General features: G+C 41.9%; 1 protein-coding gene across 3 annotated transcripts; it reads left to right on the forward strand.

The window, feature by feature from the left end:
* Nucleotides 1-2,866: 2,866 nt before the first annotated feature.
* On the forward strand, nucleotides 2,867-18,715 carry lonp2 (lon peptidase 2, peroxisomal). 3 transcript variants are annotated; one of them, XM_070907220.1, is made up of 18 exons: nucleotides 2,867-3,099; nucleotides 5,405-5,540; nucleotides 5,876-5,989; nucleotides 7,322-7,453; nucleotides 7,852-7,974; nucleotides 8,061-8,224; nucleotides 8,675-8,769; nucleotides 9,937-10,055; nucleotides 10,190-10,329; nucleotides 12,359-12,500; nucleotides 12,814-12,964; nucleotides 13,476-13,602; nucleotides 14,943-15,074; nucleotides 16,457-16,466; nucleotides 16,603-16,707; nucleotides 17,228-17,435; nucleotides 17,560-17,750; nucleotides 17,831-18,715. In XM_070907220.1, exons 1-18 carry the CDS (start codon nucleotides 2,867-2,869, stop codon nucleotides 18,059-18,061), a joined length of 2,553 nt encoding a protein of 850 aa, XP_070763321.1. In that variant the 3' UTR covers nucleotides 18,062-18,715. The 3 variants fall into 3 exon arrangements, with proteins under 3 accessions (XP_070763321.1, XP_070763320.1, XP_070763322.1); XM_070907219.1 differs by lacking the exon at nucleotides 16,457-16,466 and having other exon boundaries at nucleotides 14,943-15,082; nucleotides 16,622-16,707; XM_070907221.1 differs by lacking the exon at nucleotides 16,457-16,466 and having other exon boundaries at nucleotides 14,943-15,079; nucleotides 16,622-16,707.
* Nucleotides 18,716-25,458: the final 6,743 nt, after the last annotated feature.

Genomic DNA, 25,458 nt, shown 5'->3' on the forward strand with positions numbered 1-25,458 from the left:
TATAGACTAAAGACATGTATAATGCTTCGGACATACAGAGGCCACTATAGCCCCTCTGGGAGTCTTTTGAATGACTGACTTGTGAAGTACTTGGCTTATTTAGGCAAGTTACACTTCTAAGGCCCAATAAATAAAAAAGCGCTTCCTGTTAACGGGTTCATTCCATTGCATTCAGTCTCTTATTGGATGGTTAGATGGCCATTTTAACAGAGAAGGTCCTCGACTGAAGGATATAAAGCCTACCCTTGAGGGTGAAAAAGGCTTTAGGTTAGGCTATGATCATTCATATATGGGAATTATAATGTATTTGACGTATTCATTAATTAAACAAATAATTCCTTCATTCTTTCAGTTTGGCCATTATTAGTTAAGTGTATTGAAAATAGACTTGAAAGATTTCTTTTTAGTGTTTTTTAACTGGATATGTAGCTTTTGCTCATAAGGAAATTAACCCCAGTGAAGCAGCCATTCATTGCCTTTTAAGAATATGTTACAGTAGATATAAGAGAAGGTATTTGTTAAATATGCAAACAAATGTTTCAATTGGACAACTAAATGCACCGTCTTTGATATTTTTAAGCTTATAATCTTAAAACGGATTATCTCAATGCACCTGGTTCCTTGTCTGCAAATCCTGACTTGCTGGTTAAGTCAGTTTATGGCGTAACATTTCTTTATCCATCATTACTTTGGGGTTAACTGTGTTTATTATAACATATTTCACATGCAGTTGTCACCAGAGTTGGTTTCAAAAACACACTCATAATCCTGTGCAAGTACAAGAATTGCTCATCTTTCAATTGAGAGTACTGATTATTTTTGTGTTTAAAATTAAATCAAGTGACATTGTAACTGCTATGCTTTATGAGTTGTGGCTTAACCAAAAATGAAAGGAGGTATAACATCAATTTAAAAAAAACACGAATTACAAAGTAACTCTCTATAAATGTAATTTATAAGCTTGCATTACATTAAATGGTATTTACGCCACACAGTTTGAATAAATAACGTGTGTTTCACTTCTAAGCCTCAGGTATTTGTCCCATAGAAAGATGAGTTACTCCCAAGACTGCACAGCGTATCTATTTGTCTATTTATCTATAAGCTTACTGTATGTATAAAAGTCACAGTTTCAGTTCATGCGCTCACTCCTTACTTCATGTATGATGTATGTTAAAGCCTCGCAAGCCTATGATGATGTTCAATGATTATGTTATATACACAGCAATGAGTTGAGTCTGAGTGTGAAAGGAGCTCATTGACAGCTTTCACAAGTTTTTTACGGGCCAAGCTTGGTCCTCATATGCAAAAGAAGTTCTACAATGATGTAACAGATGAATGATAATTACTGGTGTATTGCTATAAATACTTACTTTATCAATCATATGTACCTGTGTGGTTGTCTTTTTGTAACCATAAGAGCATTTTTTCAGAGCATGTATTCAGAGATCCCTTATTGTGAACATGAAGTGATATTTCCCACAGCCTTCTGGTAACAACAGAGAGATGATAAATGCAAACATGTGGATGGTTGTTGTCTGTGGTCTTTAGAAACAGATTTTTTTTATACACAAGATATTGAATTAATTTATTTTTTGGAAATGTGTAATGCTATGTGACAATACTTTTATGAAAGAAATAAAAATTAAATTGCTATTTTTTATCAACTAACCCTGTGTCCAGAGTCCAGTCATTATTAAAGAGAGTCTTTAAATACACTGCCATTATATTCTCAATGTGTGCAGCTGTCTTATGTCATAAAATGCAGGTCTTATTATTTCTCAACATAGTAGAATGTTTAAAGATCACCCACATATCTGTTTCAAATCAGACATGAAAATGCCTTTAGGTCTGAACCTGGTTAATATAAAGGCTAGAAAAAATAAATTAAAAGTAGGATAATGCAAATGAACAAAAAGTATTTTCTTTAATGCTGAAATAACTCTGGAAGGTACAATAGACAATATTTGGTACCTGTAACCACGAGAAAGAATATTACGCTACCTAATTACTGAGGTAGAAACAAGTATCATCTGCAAAATGTACTTATATGAAAATATTAAAAGTACTCATTATGCAGCAGATTGGCACCAATCAGATTATATTACTGGATTATTATTACTGATGTATGAACATATAACTATTTCATATACTGTTGGGCAGTATATGGAGACATTTCCATCCACAGTATTACTTCATATTTCATAAACTGACCCTATGATTTGTACGTAAAATCTTCATCTGCAAAGTAGCCAGTAACTGTAGCTAAAAATATATGTAGGGGAGTAGAAGTACTAGCAGAAAATGGAAATACTCAGGTACAGTACAAGTATCTCAAAATTGTCCTTAAGTAGAGTACTAGAGTAGCCTAAGTGTACTTAGTTACTTTCCATCACTGGAAACAGATCGACTTTTAAAATAAAGGTAACGCAAAAGATAGGGGGGAAAAGGGGCAACAAATAGGCCGCAAACCCAATGCAACTGTGTAGTTTTCATGTTATGCAATCACGTGCAGTGTGTCCCCTTGTACTTACCGTAGCCAATCCAGAGAATACAGGAAGTGGGAGCAGGGGGAAAAATAAAAATGCCATTTCAGGGCAAAGAATGGTGTGAAAAAGAGTGTGAAAACAAAAACAGCTACGTTTTTATTTGAGAAACATTATCTTTAAACGCGTGCTTCCTTTATTTCTACACTGGTAGTTAATAGTTAATGTATTCGGGTCGTCGGTGAGAATAATATTTTGAAAGTACCAGCCGGAAGTCTTTTGTTTACACTGTGTTGTCTAGTTTGACAGCAAGTAAAGTGCGTATTTGTCCGCAGGAGTTGTGTCGTACAGAGTGACCTGGCTTCTGAAAACATCGGACAATGGCCTCCGACGACGGAATTCAGATACCGAGCCGTCTCCCGCTGCTGCTGACCCATGAAGGGGTGCTCCTTCCGGGCTCCACCGTCAGGTTCAGCGTGGACTCTCCGCGGAACATGCACCTTGTCAGCCAACGGCTGTTGAGGGGGACTTCGCTGAAAAGCACAATCATAGGAGTGATCCCCAACACCAGAGACCCACAGCACGACACCGACGACCTCCCCACGTTGCACAAGTAATAAACATTTAGCTAAATAGCTAGTTAGGGACGGAATAGAGTAAACAGTCACTTCCTGAGTTTGATACGGTGTTGTTGGTGTTGTTTTGAGGGTGAGACATATCAGCTGGCTGTACAGGACCCCCCCAACCTGGGTAGTCAGTGTCATAGGATGATCATAGGATGTAAAGATGAAACATATTTCTGCTCCACAAAAGTATTTTCATTTCTCAGGCTTTTTTCAAATCTGTGACTTTTCTGTGAATACTTTTACCTTTTCAGGCCTCTAAAAGTATTACAATCATACAATCTGAGAAAGCGGCTCCAAAAAGGTGCAAAAAAAGTAGCCTTTGACTACTATGTGGTAGATTTTAGACATGTATGAATAACCATTTGATATCAGCGTGTCCCAGTGAACCCCATATGACTAGATTTTTGTTCTTCCAGAATCCAAGTATCTGTTGTGTGGTCATGATCACAACACTGAGGAATGTGACATCCTTTTCCATATGGTCACATAATATTAAAACATCCTTACCTTTACCTTTTCCCCACTCATTTGGGGCCTTCTGCAATCCCAGACCCAACTGCGGGATACACTGAACAGCTCTCAATTCAAATGAAATGCAGTTTATGCAGGTCAGGTCTTTTAATGGCGTTTCAGTGGCAGAGTGTATAATGCTATCAAATGACTTTTTCTTCCTTTATTATGCCTATAAAAGGACTGCCAGCTATACATGTCATGTCTTATTAAGTCTAATTGGTCTTTTTGTGTGATGCACTGTTCATAGTTTTAGACAAAAGTTGCAGTGTGTGACTTGTTCTAGAAAAGTGTATCGTTTAGCAGTGGCCCTGCGGTCATAAACAGTCAGAGAGGCGGACTTTAACCTTTCACCAGAAGTCTACAAGGCCAGTATGGTTACTAAGTAGCAATTGTTTGTCTCTCTATCACCCACAGTTGCTGAAAAAAAAAAACTATTATTCTGAGTTTGTATAAATCAGTGACACACATGTTGCTTTAGTTACACCAAATAGCAAAGACATTGTATTTTAAACAGCTCCCAAACAGCTAGATCAAATGGATTAAAGAATCCAGGATGCAGAGGGTGCATTTGTAAATAAAAATAAAGAAAATAATGTGATGTCACTGTCCCTTGTGTTGTTGTGGTACACCACTGTAATGTGACGTGGATGGGAAAAGACGGATTAAATGCTGGTTATCCAATCAGCCTTTCCCTTAACGCAGTACATGTGTCTTTGATTTAGAGCCGCAGCACCTTCAGAAGGCTTCTCAAATCAACCACCATGCACACACATAATTGTAGTTGCTGCTTTGTGGTGAATTTATGTCCTCGCCACTGTAAGCGCATAATCACATAATTATTGTGTGTGGGGGGGCAGGAGGAGCTGCTGATTGTTGTAGTGATGCATAGCTACAAGTTGTATAATGTCCTGCTGTGCTGCATACTGTCATGTCAACACATGATAGTTTAACGTCACACATATTTGTTACATGAACCTGAATCTATTTGTATTTAGTGCTACTTCCATGTTGCTAGCATTCTCACTGTTATTGTACATTTTGACAGCTTCTTACTTAATTTAAATCAAACTTTGGCTCACAGTAAAATAGCAAACACTCCTTAGGCGGACAGTTGAGATTTAAGCCTCTCAGCTGTTAAGAAACTATTGGAGCTGTCACACTAAAAGATTTTCTGATTTTGTTTCAGTAAATTATGGAGACCTCACATATAATAAGTGTTTTAACCAATCTTGTCTTAATTTAAATCATTAAGGCCCCCACACTGCATGTTTTGACAAAGTGTCAGCACCACAAATTGTATCATAATGAGTCCCAAATGACCACAGGAATGTCATTCTAGCTTGTTTTCCTGGAAGTCTTTTTTGGCTTTTGTTGCTTCACTGAGGAGAAATAAAGACACTGAAGAAAAGTGCAGTTTATGAAAAATCAGCATGTGAATCATTCAGTGTGTCCCTGCAAATAATGTTTTGAATTACTTCTTAAAGCTCATTGGGTCTAATACACTATGTAGCAGCGTAGCTTGGCTCGTAACTGGCCACTGACATGTGGTTGAGACTCATATTAGAGACATGCTACAGCTCACCCGCTGAGTTGTTTGATCCGTATCAGCAGGTCTTCGAGGAGTCACGACTGGTTGCGATAAGATTGAATCATAGCAAACTTGAAACAGTCAGGGTAGATCATCGTTTAGTGTAAGATACATCCCCCCGTCCCCTGCCCTCCTTCCCCACCCACCTCCTCTGTCTCACTCACATTTTCTCCCTCTCCGTTTCTCTGTAGAATTGGCACAGCGGGGATAGCAGTGCAGGTGGTGGGCAGTAACTGGCCGAAGCCCCACTACACCCTCCTCATCACCGGATTGTGCCGCTTTAAGGTGTCAAGTCTGCTTAAGGAGCGGCCTTTTGTCCTGGCAGAGGTAAAATTGATTTAATATCAGACAGTAGTTTATTGAAGATTAACTATCCCATTATTCTGAGAGTGCCTCATAGTTCAAGATGAACTTAAAGAGATTTCTTGTAAAGAAACACGTTTTGTTTATGTTTTAATTTTTGTTTTTTTTACATTGTATTTAAATATATTTTTTTTTTTTATTGTTTACATCCATGTCACAATGCATCATTACAAATAGCTCCTTTTTTTATGGACAATGTAGGACTACAAACACCTGTCACTCAGTATTAAGAAATACAATACACTCGTGTGTGTGTGGGACCGCAGTGTGTGCCTCTCTAATTGCAAAAACAATTGCAGGTGGAGCAGCTGGATAAACTGGATCAGTACACGTACCCAGCAACAGAGGGGGTCACAGCAGAAGGTGGAGAGCTGGGGGAGTTGTCCCAGAAGTTCTACCAGGCTGCTTTACAGGTGTGTGTGTGTGTGTGTGTGTGTGTGTGTGTGTGTGTGTGTGTGTGTGTGTATATACCTTGTGTGTGTGTGTGTGTGTGTGTGACTGAGAAAGAGGGAGAGATGGAGGGAGTAAAAAAGAAAAGAAAATGGATCCCCAGAATGCTTTATGAAGTTCAATGGTAAAAAAAAAACACAAAACGTCCATCCAACATTTCTTGATTTACTGCCTGTCGTCCTGCACAGTCTTTTTATTTACATTTGTTTTTGGCATATCACAGGCAGGGAAGTGTGAACATCACAAGTCAAATGATAGCGGTTTCCATCCTTCATGCTAAGCTAAGCTAACTGGTCGCTGGCGCTAGCTACATAATGAACGGACAGAAATGAGAGTGGTATCAATTTAAACTCGCACTCTAACTCGCAGCAAGAAGGCAAAAAAGTGTATTTTCGAAATCTGTTCCTTTAAAGGCTGCAACTTGGAGATAAAACACACAACCAAAATACGTTTACTAAACGTGAAAAATCCTCCTGCTGCAAAAGCAGAACAAAACTTGTGTCACCTAGAACTCTGCAAAACCTCCTCGCTGCTGTTTGGCCTTAGATGCTGCTCTTTGGGACCTCTGTTTGGTCTCAGCAAAAATAAAAACGTTTGTGTATTTTTTGTTTTTCTCAGTAGACACAAAAATGGTCTCACCATATTGTAACCTGTCCTACTTTCAGTGTAGTGCACCACTTTATACAGTTCATACAGTGTGCTCATCCCTCATTTTACATTCATATTTCATATTTTATCTATGCTTGTAATTTGTACCAGGTCGGCGCTTCCCTATTCATATTCCTATGCATGTCTATACATTTTGTTTATTACCTCAATTACTTACTTATTGAGGATCTTGGGCTTCAGGATGAATAATGTTCTTTCTTATCTTATCTCATCCTGCTGAGGGAACACCTGCAGGCTGCAGTTGTGTAGCACTTAAGGAAGTTGGCACATCTATAACTCAAAGTAATGCGAGCTCATTCATCATTTGTCAATTAATCAAATGGCATGGGAAGGCTTCATGTTTGTTTTTGCATTCACAATTTATGCCAGAGGTGGTTGTACTCTCGGCAGATGAATTCCTGGAATGCTGTGTGAATGAACTCTGGAATTTCTAAATGTATCAAAATAACAAGAAACAGGCAACATTCGTCTCATCCATTACAGCAATAAACTGTGATGGATCGTGACAGCAACAGGCTGTGGTGGATTGGAACACGCATAATTGTGTCAGACAATCTAACCCCGCTGTGTGTGTCTGTGTGTGTGTGTGTGTGTGTGTGTGTGTGTGTGTGTGTGTGTGTGTGTAGTTGTTAGGTATGTTGGACGCGTCCGTTCCAGTGGTGGCTAAGTTCAGGCGTCTGTTGGACAGTCTGCCCAGGGAAACTCTACCTGATGTGGTAGCCTCCATGATCCGCACCTCAAACCAGGAGAAACTACAGGTGAAGTGACTGTTGCGTCTGCGTCACCCAAAAGTCGAATAAAAAATAAATAAATAAAACAAGTAAAAAAACAGGATGTGACAGACGGAAGAAAATCAAGTTTAAAGCCACTATTTGTAGAGTTATTAATGTGATTACAGCATCTTTCAAAGTAATCAGATGGTATATATAAATCCTGGTAACAATTGGGGCGGTGTGTGTCATAGCACATTCAGTGTGCCCAGGGGGAGGGGTGTATTGGCATGTCTGCCACAGTGTTTTTTTTAAGCTACCACCGGATAGTGCCAAAGAAAATTTCAAAATTCAAATACTACTTACAGTAGAGTGGGTTTAATGTAAAGATTTTTCTAAAAATGAATGTATTTTGAAGTGTTTGTATCTCCATGTGTGCTGTGAAGGTCCTGGATGCGGTGAGCTTGGAGGAGCGATTTAAGAAGGCTCTGCCCATGTTGACCAGACAGATAGACGGTCTGAAACTGCTGCAGAAAACCAGGAAAATAAGTCCTGACAATGAGAAGAGGGTAACAAACGTTTGCATTCCTCCCTTTCCTTTCAACAATGTCTGCATTTGCATGCCTGTTCACCTCTCTGCGTCTCATCTGCTCAGGTGTTATCAGTGCGTAAAGGCGGAGTGTTTCCTGGCCGGCAGTTCAATCTGGATGAGGAAGATGAAGACGAGGATGGCGATGACACTGCGGCCTTGGAGAGGAAGGTCCACAGGGCCAACATGCCCGAAGCTGCACTCAGAGTTTGCCTCAAAGAGCTCAAGAGGTGAATTCTCGGCCCGATTAAACCTTCAGTCATTTGTGTTCCCTCGTCTCTAATTATCCCTGAAATGTATTTAACAGCTACCGTTTAAAACGCGTCTTTATTTGACGTAGCTGTCTTGGTCAAACTGTACCTTTTGACCAGGAAAAGTCAAGAAAAGTCAATCTTTTTGGTGAAACAATGCCACATGCTGTTACAGATCATGCACTAATTAATTTAATTTAAAAGGGGCGTTTAGTAAGAACAAAGCTTGCATTCTTTTTAAGACTCCAACATTTTAAAGCTGTTTGAACCCCTTCGGTATTCTTTGATCCCTTTAAATCATTAGCCAGATGTGGTTTTGTCTTGAATACATGGCTCCACTTCTTCTTCTGTTTGATGCGTGATTTCACTGATGAGTCCTGGTCCACAGTCAGGCCGGTGTTGTATTTAATCTCATTCATCCGTATTCAGATTGAAGAAGATGCCTCAGTCCATGCCGGAGTATGCCCTGACCAGAAACTACTTGGATCTGATGGTAGAGTTACCATGGAGCAAAAGCACCAAAGGTAAATAAAGCTAAAGGAGACCAGCAGAGTCCAGGTCCACAAGCCAAACGTGACAGCTTTGGCACAGTTGTGACTGTAAGATTGTGGCGATTACAGTGTTGAATATTTCAACGTAACCAGTCCCTGGTGCTTTGAACTGGTCTGCTGGAGCTTGTCTTTTAACAGATCTAAACGATTAACATCAAAATCTTATATTTTAACACATTTAAATATCAATGATTTAATATGATCAAAACATTTAATCTTGCAATCAGGCCTCTGAAATAAAACATTCAGCGGCTGTTCCTTTTGACACATTCCTCACGGAGGTCGCCTCTTAAATTCATTCATACCCTTAACTCTTAAAGCTGCACTAATCAATATTTTGATATTAACAATGGATCAAATGACGACGTGTCATTGGTGACGCTTGATGTGATCCCGAGACTCTGTAGTTCAGCTTCAGCTCATTGTTTTGGTTTTACGTTTGGTGGAGAGCAACACAAAGGAGAGTGAATATTAGACTTCCGTTCATCAGGCTGTCAGAAACAAGACTCCAGATGAAGCTATTGTTGCTCAGTATCTGCTGGGTGTCACATTAGCCAGCTCAGTTAATGCAGCTCTAAATAATATACTGCATCAGTGTATCACTCATGTCCAAATGTGAACCCAGACTCATTTCCATCAAAACTCCAAGGCGATAATCTTGCCCAAATAGAAAATACGGTGTACAATACAAAGTGGCCAGCCACAATATCAGAATGTCAGACCCACTGCCAATAGATTTCACAAACTGACATAATAACACACAGTCTTTGTCTCTGCTGCTGACCGCAGACTGCCTCTACAACAAATGACCTCAGACCAGTGGAGACTGCAAAATTTGAGCACAGGGTTCACTCAATTGCGGGGTCAACGGTCATAGCTTCGTCATCAAACAGTGTAGGAGGATTGTCTGTCCTTGATAGATGGGCCAACTTTGCCAAACTGCCCAGGGGGAAACTTGTTTTCTACTGCCCTCTCTTCCTCCGCCTCACTCTCTCAAATTACAGTCAGTCATCTGTCTGTCTCTGCAGCTCCCACCTCACTGTCTTCACCTTCACTAATTTTTCTCATTCTTTCTTGGATCCATTCATCTCCCACACTTTCACCCCACCCAAAACACACACACACACACACACCCCTCAGACTGCCTGGACATCCGTGCCGCTCGTACTATTTTGGACAACGATCACTATGCTATGGACAAGCTGAAGAGACGCGTGCTGGAGCACCTGGCTGTGAGACAGCTGAAGACTTCACTGAAGGTGCCTCGTGTAGATCTCTCAGTCCATTACACATTTAAAGACAAAAGGTTGTGTATTGTATGAAGCAAGAATCCATGATTCTGTAACGTGTCCCATATTTAACTGTGAATTTCATGCTCCTGCTGTGTCTTTAGGGCCCCATCCTCTGCTTTGTGGGGCCCCCAGGAGTTGGTAAGACCAGCGTGGGACGTTCCATAGCCAGGACTCTGGGCAGAGAGTTTCACCGCATCGCTTTGGGAGGCGTCTGCGACCAGTCGGACATCCGAGGACACAGGTATGCTCATAAGATAAGACAGCTCTACTGAAGGACAGCAGATGTTTTATGGACTCAATCTCTAGAGGTGATTCATCTTTTAAAAATTCAATATTTACTGAACTTCGGGACGCAGATAATTGAAACACTGGCTCTAACAATGTGCCACAGCAGCATGAGCACATTGTTTTGATGGTGGCGCTTGCGTTGGCTCTGTGGATGTGTATTGGAGCACAGCGCTCTCTGCTGTGCAACATCAGCTCTCGTGAGTTAAGTATTTGGATTACATTTCAAACACAATCATTTTCTCTGAAGTTTTTCCTCAAAAGACTCCTGTTGGAGAGGAGCGCTGAAATTCATTCAGTCCGTTTGTAGCAGTTCGACACACTGGCTTAAGCTGCCAATGTTTTTCCAGCGTGCCTGAGAGGCCGCCTGTGTGTGATTTAAAAGACTGATGATTAAAAAGCAGATATAATAAGGTCTTGCCGATGAAAGGCAGCAGAGCATCTGCCCTGTGGTGAAGACGTCTGTAAGATCTGACAGCACGTCAGGGATGGGACCCCAACATTCAGATATGGGGGATGGGAACAACAGTGCTAGTTCTAATGTCTGTAAAATAATAACTCCAAGTTAAGGGTGGGAACACCAGCAATATGATGACATGTATCTGACACTCTACACAAGCTCTACTGCTACCGCCCGAGCAGCACGTCCATTACAGAGAGTAAATGTGTTATAATAACATTAGCGCCACATGGGAAGGCTTAGCAGATTTCTTTGTTCCCTACATGCTTTTTTTCTGCTCTGTTTCCACACTGTGTGTAGATTCAGTTGCGTTGACCCTGAAAAACATGTGTAGGCCTACTTTTTTCTACCACACAGAAAATTGATCAAGAATCAATAAGGGAATCAATGAAGAATCAAAGCGAGGAGCAGAATCGATAATGGCATTGGTATTAATAAAATCTTATCAATTCCCATCGCTAGACGTGACATGACCTCTGACAAGTAAACCACATTGTCAAATTACCACATCAAAGGCAAATATGTCAGGAACAGTTGAATCAAATATGTCCTTAACCTAAAAGAGTTCTGTGGTGTTTCTCTCACATCACACAAGTCAAGTTTACTGCAATAAATAACAAAACCATAATGAACTACACGTCCACCGCATCTTTTGTAACCAGAGAGCACGACTCGTTATGCCACTCAGCTCGTCTATGATCCGTCTGCTTGCAGCTTCCATCCAGAATGAGTCAGAACTTTATTAAAACACACATACAACAGAGGCGCTGTGTGTCAGGTTTGACTGACAAGCGAGGTATTGGGTGCCTATGCCTGTGTGTGTGCCTGTGTGTGTGCCTGTGTGTGTGTGTGCGTGTGTGTGTGTGTGTGTGTGTGTGTGTGTGTGTGTGTGTGTGTGTGTGTGTGTGTGTGTGTGTGTGTGTGTGTGTGCGCACACAGAGAGGTGAACAGGGCAGTTCATCTCAGGTTGCAGGGCTGATCCTGGTCTACTCTGCTCTGAGCTGAGACACCTTCTCTCCCAGCCAGATGAGAAACATGTGTCCGGCATACCAACAGCAGGAGTCCAAGAATGAAGATGAAAGTTCTTTAACAGTCAAGTTTACAATTTGTTTAACTTTTGAAAAAAAAAATTCTCTGAAAGGTCAGCCGCTCCAGTAGTTTCTTATTATCAGTTTTGCGGTTTTGTATTTTCTTTCTTTTCTTTTTTTCAGTTTCTTTGAACCCCAGAAACTTTTCACATTTCATGCTTCCAGCTTTGAAACGCTTGTGTTAGGTAATTTGTCACGGAGAACATGGTGTCAACATTGTTCAAGTTTTATTATTGTAGCGTGCATGCTTCTAGAATAAGTCAATAACAGCATGACCACTCAATAACAGCAAATGACGTGACAAAAATGAATGTGGACATTTATATTTCTGCACTTTTCTCTTGTCTTCAGTAGAGTAAAGCCTCCAGTTTGTTTGAAATTGTGTGGAAACGTTGACACAGTTTACATCGTCCCTGTCATCCTGCCCATTTCTCCAGACGCACATATGTGGGGAGCATGCCCGGCCGCATCATCAATGGTTTGAAGACGGTGGGCGTCAATAATCCCGTGTTCCTTCTGGACGAGGTAGACAAACTTGGAAAGAGCCTTCAAGGAGATCCTGCAGCTGCACTGCTGGAGGTCAGCTCTGTGTCTCTCACAGATTACTTGTGAAGTAGTGTCGAATGTCTAAAACCTCGACCTTTGCACGCTCTCAGTCTAACCTGCCGATTAACCGTAATATTTGACAAAACTGCTAATAAGAATTTCATCTGCTTCCTCACCAAGGCTTCTTTTAAATTCTTTTTTTTATATCGTGTGTGTTCCCCTGTTTGTTCTGTAAACCAATTCATGATAAACTCAATTAGGTGTTCAGCTAAATTACATTTTGTTTGATTAAACACTAAAAACACACACACACACACACTGAAACAGACTGTACTTGTCCCCTTAGGTCCTAGACCCAGAGCAGAACCACAGCTTCACAGACCATTACCTCAACGTGGCCTTTGACCTCTCCCAGGTGCTCTTTATTGCCACTGCAAACACCACAGCGACCATCCCCGCTGCCCTGCTGGACAGGATGGAGGTGCTACAGGTACCAGGTGGGTTTAGGTCCAGGAACCTCTCAGGAACTGCCCCCGCAGTTTCCTTTTGATCTACTAATCGCAAGCAGAGTGTAACTGTATGATTGAATTTACTGCAGTGGAGTCGGGGAACAGATGAAGCGACTCTATGTCCAGCTGCGTGTCCGCAATTGGATATATACAAACCTGCACACACACACACACACACACACACACACACGACCACCACAGTCACTGCTGCCAGGTTATTAGATGTATTACTATTAGATATAAAGATAATATATATAAATATTATTGTGTTAATGCCTTTGAATGACTAAGTGGTCATTTGTTACTTGTTCACATGATGGAGTCCATGTTCTTTGTTCTTACTGTGCATTTATCTGCAGCCGTGAACTCCTCCAAACCTCCAGCCTCAAAACATCCGTCCTATCACCACAGATTGATGGCAAAACAGTCCGTTACAACTTTGAGGGGATGATTTATCGAAGCGTGTGTGTGTGTGTGTGTGTGTGTGTGTGTGTTTCAGGCTACACTCAGGAGGAGAGGGTGGAGATAGCCCACCGTCACCTGATCCCAAACCAGCTGGAACAGCATGGGTTGACGCCTCAGCAGCTGCATATACCACAGGACACCACGCAGGATATAATCAGCAGGTACACACACAAAAAAACAACGAGAACGAGAAAAACAAAGTAACTAAACTTGTCAACTGAGAACAAGATGGCAGTGTGTGGGTATTTCTTTGTCTTTTGGTGCAGATTATTATTATTACCCAGCACCTGCAAATAATGTATGGATGTGCGTGTGCCTCCTGATGAAGTGTGTTCAACATAACTTTTGTCTCAATGAAAAACTATTCTACACCTTAATGCCATCACTCCCTGGAATTTAGTGTGAACTTTGGACACTTCTTTGTGTATGTGGTGATTTGAAATGGTACACTATAAGTGGAGACACTGTCTAGTGGTCAGTTAGCTGTGAGAATAGTCAGTTGCAGCCATTGCATTTCAAATTGCATTCAAAAAAGCCACCGTGCAGCTAAGAACAGGCCTCCTCAATCTAGTCCTCACATCGTTACATTGTTTTGTTTTGTTTTTTATAAATTTGTAGTAAAATACATATTTATTATGTCACCGTGTACAGGTATGTTAGACTTTCAGACTGTTTTCTCCTGCTCAGCAGTAAACACAGTTTGCTGCTGAGCTCATGCTCATATATACTGCATGTTCACTGCTGAAAAGCCTCTACGTTTAGCCTGTGAAGGACAGATCCAGTGTGTAATGTGAGGAGCAGAACTTGGTCATCAGAGTGTATCATGAAGTTGTCAAGAGGTTTAGTGGCTATTTGTTTTGTACGTTAACCAGCACTTCTCATACCTTTTGATTAGAGAGAGCATCTGCCTGAACCAGAACCAGTGTGTTGGTCTATTTCGTTTCTTCACAGAGTGGATTTCATATCAGTGTTTACCACTTTTTTAGACTGCTCAATCTGAAAATGTAGGAAGATCAATTAATTGTTTCAGCACTAGTGTGATTCGTAGTATTCGTGAGTACAACAGCCTGATCAAACTGTCTGACGATGCAGAGGCTCCTGGTCTTTTCAGATGGTGAGCAGTATGCTGCCCGCAGACCTGCAGAGCCTCTGTGCAACACTCGCCGCACTACAGTCCGGTTACTATAGAAACAGCCAGCAGCACGCTGCCTGGAGCTCATCGTTCCAGGGGTGGTTTTACTGGCGGGATTTAAAAAACAAAACAAAAAAAAAAACAACATAAAAAAGCTCAAACCAGTTCCTGTCCATCAGTAACAGCTTGTTTAAAGTTGACTGGTTTGCCTGTGTTTTGTGTTCCTCATTACATCTCTGACACGCACACACACACACACACACAATTAGCATTGATACACAGCCAGCAACAGAAGCTACACTACCAGTGAAAAATCTAATCTCCACATAATTATATCCATCTGCTGTTTGTTTGTGTTTGTCCTGTTAGGTACACCCGCGAGGCAGGTGTGCGCTCCCTCGAGAGGAAGATTGGGTCGATCTGCCGAGCCGTGGCTGTGAAGGTCGCAGAAGGTCACCGAGTCGCCAAGGCAGAGGCTTCGACCCCCAAGGGACCAACGCAGCAGGGTGGTAAGAGCCTGAGCTCTCGGTCCGTCATCTGGCTGTGTCTGTGTGTACCGAATGGGCTTCTGGGGGGTAGACGGTCAAATCCACAGACCTGCACTCCCCCCTCTCAAACCCTAACACATATACACATGTACTTCCAAGCACAGGAAAAGCACAGGTGTAATTAATAATGTAAATGGCGGGTCTGTTCCATTTAGGTGCTCCGGTTCCAGGGTCCTGGCATTGTGCTGTGCTTTTCCTGCTGCGATGAGTCAAAATGTTTCCCATGATGAAAGTCTATATGAATGATAATGCTGTAAGTCCTGATGTCAGTCAAGCACAGTCTGTGAACGCCACACAGCGTTGAGAAGAGCCGTGATCAGGAACAATTAGTGAAAACACACGTGTGACCAGAGTAAAGCCTGTCACACAGTAACAAAGTGTATTCATCAGCTTTGAATATAGCACACATATACAGCTATAACACATATAGTCTGTTTCTTTGTGTGAGAGAGTATCATTTAAACACACTATTTCACTGCTGGATGCCTGAAGTACCCTTGTAAGTACAACACGATGTGTTTCAGTAGCTGTGTAATGAGCTGGGTAATGTGCAGCCAGCTGGTCTTTATTAGAAAATAAACCCAGTCAAGTTCTTCTGTCAGCATGTTTGGTGGAGACCAGCTCACTGTCCATTACCTCTTACTTATCTGGTAATGACTTTAGAGAGTCAGACTCAGTTTGATTCCCAGTAGTAGTGTGCCTGCGGGTGATTCTGGTGAAACAGCAGATTACTGAAAAGCATTGTCAGGAGACCGCTGGCTGTACTACCAGACGGAAGTAAATACTATAAGGCACTGTGACTTATTAGACATGTACACGCAAATCAGGATGTATTTAGAGGGAAAGAGACAGTGTGGAGATGGGGATAAACAGGAGGATATCAGCAGTTGTTTTGGTGCTGCTTCGTAGAAAGTGTTGCCAGGTAACTGATGTCATCGACACGCAGCACAAACATTGGTGTGTGTGTGTGTGTGTGCGTGCAAATGATGTGTGCTCTTGTGCATGTATTTTGCATTTTTCCAAAGGGATGGTGTGTGTTTGATGTCTCTATTCACTGTTTGCAGTTTCTCTGTTTGATGTATATGTATTTGTTTTCTATGCATCTTTGCATAATGTCAGTGTGTGTGTGTGTGTGTGTGTGTGTGTGTGTGTGTAAAACAGCTGAATTTCCATTCACAGTTGCAGCTGTCGTCACCTCCCCTTCTCTCTGCCTTTCTCTCCCTCTGAGGCCTTACTTCCACAGTTCTGACGTGTGGATGGTTCCAGCATGCAGTGCGTTTGCATGCTCTTCAGTAATGTGATTATTCTTCACACTCTGCAGTCACCTGATTCCAGAAACACAGACGTAAAAAAAGAGAAACTTTTTTCCAGCCGTCTGACTCTCTCACCCAAAAGTGTGAAAGAAATGTGTAGTTAGCAGATGTTGTTGTGCTGCATAATGAATTAGCCGTATCTAAGACTACTTCTTCATAGGATTTAAGTCATTTCATGTGTGTTCAGACAAGGCAGCGCCTCCAGAGATGCCCATAGTGATCGACCACATCGCACTGAAAGACATCCTGGGACCTCCGCTGTTTGAAATGGAGGTAAGCAGGACGCCGACAGAGAGAGGAAGAGCTGGGTGAGGCAGATAGACCAGCATCTGCAGAGGATTAGCAGCGTCCATCATCCACAATCACAGACACCTGTGCAGAACTGGCCTCCAGATATGTGGCTGTCTGAACTCTCTGGACGGCTCTCACATCTCATGAATATAAAGTCAGAATAGTTGAAAACACAGTGCAGCAGCCTCTTGAGATGTCTTCATAATGTGAAACATGATACAGTTTGTCTTCGAGCAGGCGTTTTCCCTTTTTTTTCTGCCTTATTTTCTTGTCATATCTTGTCTTTTTCATCTCTCTTTCCTGTGCTCTCCTCTCCCTACACTTTTCTCACCCTCCCTCAGTGCCTTTTCATCTTCCTCCTCTCCCTCCCTCCTTCACTATGAGGTCAAGTTGGCCTTATGTTTCACATTCATACCTGAAATTTAAAATGTCCGTCTTCTCTTCCGATTATTCCACCAAATACAGCTGTACAGATGTGTTGTGTGTGTGTGTGTGTTGGAAGGTGTCTGAGCGACTCACCCTGCCTGGTGTGGCTCTGGGTCTGGCCTGGACCCCCCTCGGTGGGGAGATTATGTTTGTGGAGGCCAGTCGAATGGAGGGAGAAGGTCAGCTCACTCTGACCGGTCAGCTGGGAGACGTTATGAAAGAATCCGCCCATCTGGCTATCAGCTGGCTCAGAGCGAACGCTAAAACCTACCAGCTCACCAACAGTGAGTTCACACACACACACACACACATATATATATAAATATACAATGTACATGCCAGTAAGTCATTTGTGAAATAAGCTAATTAACATGCATTTAAACTCAATGTTTGCGTGTGTTTGAACAGTGGTGGGGGGTCCAGATCCACTAGAAGGGACAGACATCCACCTCCACTTCCCTGCTGGAGCTGTCACCAAGGATGGCCCCTCTGCAGGTGTTACCATAGTAACCTGCCTAGCCTCATTGTTCAGCGGCCAATTGGTCAGATCCGACATTGCCATGACAGGAGAGATCACGCTAAGAGGGCTGGTGCTGCCGGTGAGTTATCACATTTAACACATAATACAAAACAAATCTGTCCTCCATTTTAACCGACTCAATTGGTCTGTCCCCCTCAGGTGGGCGGGATCAAGGACAAGGTCCTGGCAGCCCACAGGGCTGGAGTGAAGCGAGTCATCCTCCCTAAACGCAACGAGAAGGACCTCGAGGAGCTTCCAGCCAACGTCCGAGCCGACCTCCACTTTGTCACCGCCAGTAACCTGGACGAGGTGCTGAACGCCGCCTTTGACGGAGGGTTCCCAGGGACAGCCAGCACCCGCACACACACTCATCTGACCAGCAAACTGTGACACACTGATGAAAACACACACTGACAATGTAGAGTGGAGAGGACGTTCCTGAATAAGTCCTAACAGTTGTGGACATCTTACAGTCTAATGAGTTTTTCCCAGTCAGTGTGCACAGCTGTAATCTTGCCCGGTCATGTTATTGATCTTGAACGCTCTTTTAAGTTTCTTTGCGGTTTATGTTCCTGTTGAAGAGATGATTTGAGGTAAATGAAGCTACAATTCAGAGTCGAGCGCTGTAGGAGAATTCAGTTTATATGGACAGTGTCTCCATAATGGGACGTTATACTGGTGTAGCATCTCTGTTAATCACATGTTGGCCCAGTACAGCCTTTCACACTGACTAGATCCAGTTCACATCACTATTGAGTGTCATGTTGGTGCCTTTTTGGGTTCAGCCTCAGTTTTTCTCAGTATTCACATGATATTATTACCACTGCTACAGGGCAAAGCAGTCTGCTGAGATGGTTTGTGTAAGTGATGATAGCTGCTGAGATTTGTTCAGATGGTCTTGATAGCTGCAGCCTGTCTGAATGACTGTTTAATCACACATTGTAATGCCTGATTTCAACTGTTTGGTTTTTTTTTTGTAAATACAGATTTTGAAATGTATTAGCTGTGCAAATTATAAAATTAAACAGCAACTAACAACAAAAAGACTACAGTTAGTTTGATCTTACAGTAAGTATCCCATACTGACGCCCTGCCTGTGGAAACACCTCTGGCCAAATAACTCTTATTATGCTGAATAATGAATCTTGATCCAAAATGCCATTTTTCTGGCAGAGTGAATCAAACCCCTTTAATGTCTAGAATCCTGTGCATCTGTGGGCCAGGCTGACATTGTCTGGAGAAAGTGACAAGATGTAGTAAAAGTCATACCAGGCATACGTATAACTATATACATCAAAAAATAATATGAGTTAAAATGAAGTATAAAAACTGACATGAGGCTTTATACCTTTCCTTTAATCTCCTATCAGTTTCTTGAAAAAGCAAAAAACATTTATTTTATTTTCATCAGCTCATTTTATTTTTCAACTCCCCTTTTTTTCTTTGCACATATTTACAGCTTCATTTATTTACTATTTTCCCCACGCAGCACTTCCCCAGACTTCTCTCCAAGAGACGTGCACCTGAAGAATAAAGATGAACATAATATTATGAAAACAGAAGCATGGTGTGAACTTCTGAGTAGCATTAGCAAGCTAACAACGTTAGCATTACATTAACATTATGACAAACGTTAGCCTTGGCCTAACGTTAGCCTAGCTGTTGCAGGTTAAGCTAGCAAAACAGTCCTCTCGTGAAAGATAGATAATTTAAAAAACATTCACTCAACTGAATGGAGGTAATGGAAAAGGATAAAGCTTTATATCTCTTTGACACTACATTTCAATGATTTAATTAACAATATTATTTATTAATGTCTTATAGTTTTGACACAACATAACAAGCTAAAGCTAAGTTCATGCTAAACCGACATGCACTTGTGTCCTGTTCAGTAAGCCTGACTGTAGAAATTGAGAGTTGAATTAAAGATGCTTGAAATCTCAACTCTTCATCCCTTCAGATGTTGTTGTCCTTCAGTGAGTGGCTGTATTAAACACACACACACACACACACAGGGATAAATTGCATCAGTATGTGTGTTTGTGTACATGTGTTTCGGTGAACATTCAGCCTGAAGCAGGAAAAAAAAAAAAAAAAAAAGGATTTTCAACTCTGTGCCACAGATGTGATTTTTCTTCCCTGCAGCGATGTAATGTGAAACACCAGTGTGCAGTGTGTTTTTTTTTCATATTTAGACAGCCTTGAAAAGATTAATGGACCAAAGCAGTCATAAAAGCCAAACACATCAAAAGAATTATGCGGGTTAAAAAAAAAAAAAAGAAGCCTTTGCAGCACTTACTGTATGCATTACAGAAATATACTTTCTGGCAATAACAATATGCAAACGACAATGTGAAGGACTAATGTCACACTTTTTCAAATGATAAAAAACAAACAAAGTCAGTAGTGTGCTCAGCGACTCTGCCAGGTTCACTGTGTAGTTGTACATTCATCTGACCTATGGTGACACCAGTTGAACTGATGAATAACGATTAGGCCACTAGTAAACCATGACGCCTTTAGAGACGTTTTGCCCTTTGATGAGTATATGTTCACATGTCCGCATATGCTGACTCACATACTGTCAATACATTATTCAACTCCATTCCAGTGCATTTATCCAATACTTTCATTTTGGTGTGTGCTATAAAATGAGGCCCTGGGAGCTTCATTAGTCACAGCCTGCACTTTACTCACCGAAGAGGACCTTAATGAACCATGTGCAGGGGTGGACAGAATAACAAGAGCACTCAACAACACAACGCGGTCCAGCAAAACTCTCACTCTGCAATGAATATCACCTCGTTCTGTTTTGCTGAGTCAGATAAGGGTTTACTCAACTCTGACTGTCCGTCCACCACATGATAAGTAGGTGAGATTATCTCCACAACTGCAGGCCAGATTGCCATATAATAATTCAAATAAAGTCTTCAGTGTTTTGAATGAATTTTTAAAGTATCCAATGTTTTGATGTCACAAGAAATATCGACTTCTCCCTCAGGATGAAACCATTCTCTTGTACCACCATCAGCCCAAAACCTCAACTTTGCACAAAAGCTATCTCATAATCTAACGGGCCTTGTCCTGTAGTCAGCACCTTTTGATTTGAATTTTGCATTTTGTGTGTGTAATGATGAGTTCAGCCTCAAGAGGCTGCTATTTAGTCTTAAAAGAAAGAACCGAAGAAGCTCTGCAGAGGTTGAATCTGCACACTCCTCTGAAAAAGTCTTGTTGGGTGCTGGGTGCTCTCTCTATACTTCACCACCACATATAATACCTACATTTCTGGGCTTTAATTCATCACATCCCTCCTTCTTGGTCACAACATGAAAAAAACACTTAAGCCGGAGTATTACAGTGTTTATATGTGGCTCCTTTATGGTGCTTATGTACATGTATGTACACTGTATGTGAGTTCACTGCAGACACACCCAGTCCCAGTTAAACCCCAGTATTAGGACTCCCTCTCTAAGCCCTCTGGATTCAACATTCCCCCTCACCACAAGCACACATTTCCCCTCTAGTGAATGGGGGACCTTAACCTATAACATAATTACCCAGAGGCCCCTGGGGTGTGCTTAGCGTGCTGGCAGCATGCCCACTTCACATGGCAGAGCACCCCCACGCACAGAGCTCATACTGTATGCTCTTACATCAGCTAATTTTAGGTGTGGTCCCTGCAGACAGGCTGGACCCCTGAGACCACATGATGGCAGGAAAGGGGAACTGAAGAAAGGGTTGAACCTACACGTCTGGATGTGTCTTTAAACCCAATTCAGGTTCCAGATGACAATATGATAAAATGACAACATGTGCTCTGTGAGGGAGACGAAGGATCATTAGGGACTGGAGGAAAACTATTTGTGTTTCACCTTTAACAGAAAAAAAGGGTGTTATCAATATTTTCAATATCAATATATTTGGATCTACTCCTTACAAAACAAAATGCACACACTCCCCCTAACATGTCAACTATTTAAGTAGTGCAACCATTAATACGTGGCCAAATCCCCCAAAACGGCCCTCTTACTGTACTCATTGTACTCTAAGGACTCGCACGAACCAACAGTGTTCCTTATTCTACATGTGGTGAGAGGGGACACGTAGACTTTGGTGAGGACGTGAAGGCTGGTTTGGGACTGGGTCGGCACTGGGTCAACAACACCACAAATATCAAACTCTACCCTTGTTAGGAAATGGGAAGCTCTGTCCAATTTCACAATCAGTGTGACCCACCTGATAAGAAAAGTGGGATTTTCTGAAATTAAAAAAAGCATGGGGGGAGATTTCCAGCCAGTTTCAGGCACTTGAAGGGGTTAATAATTAAGACTTAAAGATGAGGTACCCCAAATTAAACATATTTTTAACAGAACATAAACGTTCATATTGTGCGCCACCAATATGCACATCAAAGTCAATTATCAAGCTTATGTCAAACCTAAATTGAACCAAGAGCTACTAAATCAACAGATATGAAGCTTTCGTTCGACACACGTGTTTTCTACGCACGTGATTCATGTAAACGTAGCTTTGTGTGTCTTTGTTGTCACTTGACCATCCGTTGTTCCACAGTTAGCCATACTGTAACAAAGTGTCAACATGTTTCCTTCTGCTACTCTGATTAGTGGCACAAGTTGATGCTGAAATTGAATTATATTATAGTTTAACTTAATATGACACAGGTTATTTAATGTGTAAATACTTCCTGTCTGATGCAAAACAAAGGAGCAACTGTAGGCTTATGAGAAATGAAGCTAGAGGCCTGTAACTTCCTGGAGTCTCTGCTGGTTGCCTGGCAACTTCCCAGTAAAACAGCAAGTTGTGGTTTTTACACTTGAGTTTCTGTACGGATTAAACAAACAAGATAATACGATATATTAGTGAGCTTTAGTCACCTTCAGCCAGGAAAGCTGCTTCCCCGTTTCCACTCTTTATTCTAAGTTAAGCTAACCGGCCACTGGTTACAGCAATACTTTGTCTACAGACATGAGGGAGGTATCATTTTCTCATCTAAGTCTCATCAAACTAATTCTTTAAAACCGATGTGTGATGCAACAATTTAATGTTTTTTATGTAGTAAATTATGGAGTAAAAACTCATACAATAAAATCCCCCTTTATCACCCACAAATTATTTTCCTACAGTCCCTTACCTCCAGGCAGGGTGGACAGAGGTCACTGTGTAACCTTTGACAGACAGAAGGCCGGTCAGAGGCACAAGCATTGGCGTCTCTGCATCCACATTTTCCTCAGAGATTTTGAGCAAAAAGCTTGCGCTCCTACGGCTTCACAAAACTATTCCTGTGTTCCACACTGCCGGTCTGATCTACCTATCTGACCTCACAGGCTGCCCTACATCCAAAGACCTACTTAACAATGATAAACTTGGGAGGCCGGCAGATGCATCGAGGACAGTATCACGGGGATGCATTTTACAGCTCAAGCTTCAGAGTTTTGGCCAGAACTCACATCTTTTAGTGACTGTGATTGTAATAAGATCCCAGTGTATCCATTAACACTACACTTTGCTCGTAGAATCGAGCATCACTTGGACATCAAACGGCATGAACTTAGTTTGGACTTCTTGTATTGAGGCGTCTCTTTGACCTTGGTAAGAAGCTGAAATAGTGCATGTGGTTCATGATGACCTTGAAATATGAATTAGCAGTGTCGACATATTTCAGCCAAACGTTTGCTGACACTGTATGTTTGATGTCTGATGCCGTTATAAAAAGATGCACCGATTCACACCTGGGGGCTGCACAATCACTCAGGCCGACTGCACTGAGCAGAGGCACAGCGGGAGCTTAACCACCCTGCTCCTGGGCTTGATAGCATCATTTAGGCTCCTTCTGACTGGGACCTGAACCAGCGAGTTCCTGGTCACAAAATTATTTTCTACAGAAAAACGGCAAAGCATTCAGTTGCCTGAACACGATGCTATGCCACATGTTGTCCCTATGACAGTGTGCCCTGATTTGTCACTGCACGAAAAGTTATTATTGATGCAATAGTTTGACTTACAAAGTCTTCGTTGGGCAAAACTGGTTTTTTTCTTTGTTTAGTGCTTTTGGTCCGGAAACGCTACTAAACGGACCTTGAGGTGAGATTGTTTTGTCATGGACGTTTCATCTACTGAAAGTGCAGACTTGAACAACTGGAGCTCTCTGGACTCAGAAATTGGATAATAAAATGATTGAAAAAGGAGCCCTGTGGAGCTTTCTTGTAAACAACCAAAAGTTATGTTTAAATTCTGTGTTTCAGGTTTTTGTGCGCATGCAGGATACAAACAAAACAGGGACCCACTCATAAAAACGCTGTTCCATAGCGCTGCTAGTGGTAGAAAACTCCACAGGGTGCCTGACAAATACATTGGCACTCATCAGTGTAGCAGCCATAACCACAATCTGAGTAAAAGAAGAGAAGAAAAGGCACCAGGTATGAAAAAGATAGATTTATTTAATGACAAATTAAAACAGAAAAAAGTCAAGGAGTTGAGGGAGAGCAGCAACATTACTGAGACTCCACGTGAAGAGAAAGGGAGAGATGATTGGCTTGACCTCCCTCCCTCCTCATAGACAAAAAGAAAAGAAAAGACTTACCACACAAACAAGAGGACGGAGAGACAAATAGATGAGGAGAAAACAATCCAACTCTGAGGGGGGGGGGTGGGGGTGGGGGTGGGGGGGACAAACCTTCAGAAGAACGACACAACTTGCTTTTTAACTACAAACACTGAAGTTTAGCCACAAGTTCTACAACTGCCTTTTAATCTTTGTTTTTAAAAGTCATTACAAAAAATGATAATTATGATAATCTCCATTTAATAATAACAATAGCAACATTGTAACGGTAGAAACTGTCCCTCATTCCTGGTTGGGTGATCAGTCAATCAGTGGTTGAGGCCGACGCTGGCAGACAGAGCGAGATGGAGGCAGAGGAGTAATGAAAGGAGAGCGGGGAGAGGAGGGGGAAGGTGAGCAGGCTTTTTGCCACATGTCCATCTCGCGCAGACACACACACAGACACACTCGCATCCATACACACAAATATCAGGAGTTCTTCTCTCCTCTCATACAAAAAAACCCAACTAAAATAATTAAAAACAAAAAAAAAACAAAAACAGACTTAAGAAATAAACCCCAAAAGAAAACTGACTCAACTGAAATGCAGTGTTTTTTTTTCTCCTCGTTCTGAAAAACAAAATAAGAGCCCTAATCCGCCGTAAAACATGCTCCGACACACACTCAATTCATCCACTGTTTCACCTGCACACACAGCCTGCAATGCAAAGAACAGGTGTGTGTTTTGTGTGTGTGTGTGTGTGTGTGAGAACTCCACTGTTATGTCCACTTCCTGAAAATAAAAATAAAAATCCAGGGCTGATGTAGCTGAGGGCCTTCTTAAACCCATACAGTATGAGAGCAGAGTCTGTTCTAAGAACTATCAACGACGACAGTCAACTATTTAAAGAGCGTCCGATGCACAATCTTTAGCCTTGGGTGGACCGGTGTGGACCAGATGTGGGCCGGAAAGGAAGCCAGATGAGCCTGTGTACAGATCTTCTATAGACTGCAGAGCTTCCTTTACTGCAGCCCCGGACATAACTGGGTGGCCATGGGTATGGGTGCTACAGCCGTTCGTATCCTAGCCGTCGATAGCCATCATCAGTCACAGGAGAGGATATTTACCCAAATCTGCCATAAAGGAACTTCACGGGCTCCAGTTTGAGCTAGCTAATACATGAAGACGTCCACTGTGGTGAAACCCGGCCACAGCCAGGAGGAG

Source organism: Enoplosus armatus, chromosome 6, assembly GCF_043641665.1.
Source record: "Enoplosus armatus isolate fEnoArm2 chromosome 6, fEnoArm2.hap1, whole genome shotgun sequence".
Classification (NCBI taxonomy): domain Eukaryota; kingdom Metazoa; phylum Chordata; class Actinopteri; order Centrarchiformes; family Enoplosidae; genus Enoplosus; species Enoplosus armatus.

Bases quoted from the DNA above. Each gene is read 5' to 3' on its own strand.
- lonp2 (XM_070907220.1), top strand. From the start codon at position 2,867: ATGGCCTCCGACGACGGAATTCAGATACCGAGCCGTCTCCCGCTGCTG. The intron at 5,541-5,875 runs GTAAAATTGATT...AAACAATTGCAG, and splicing joins GGCCTTTTGTCCTGGCAGAG to GTGGAGCAGCTGGATAAACT. The intron at 7,454-7,851 runs GTGAAGTGACTG...TGTGCTGTGAAG, and splicing joins CAAACCAGGAGAAACTACAG to GTCCTGGATGCGGTGAGCTT.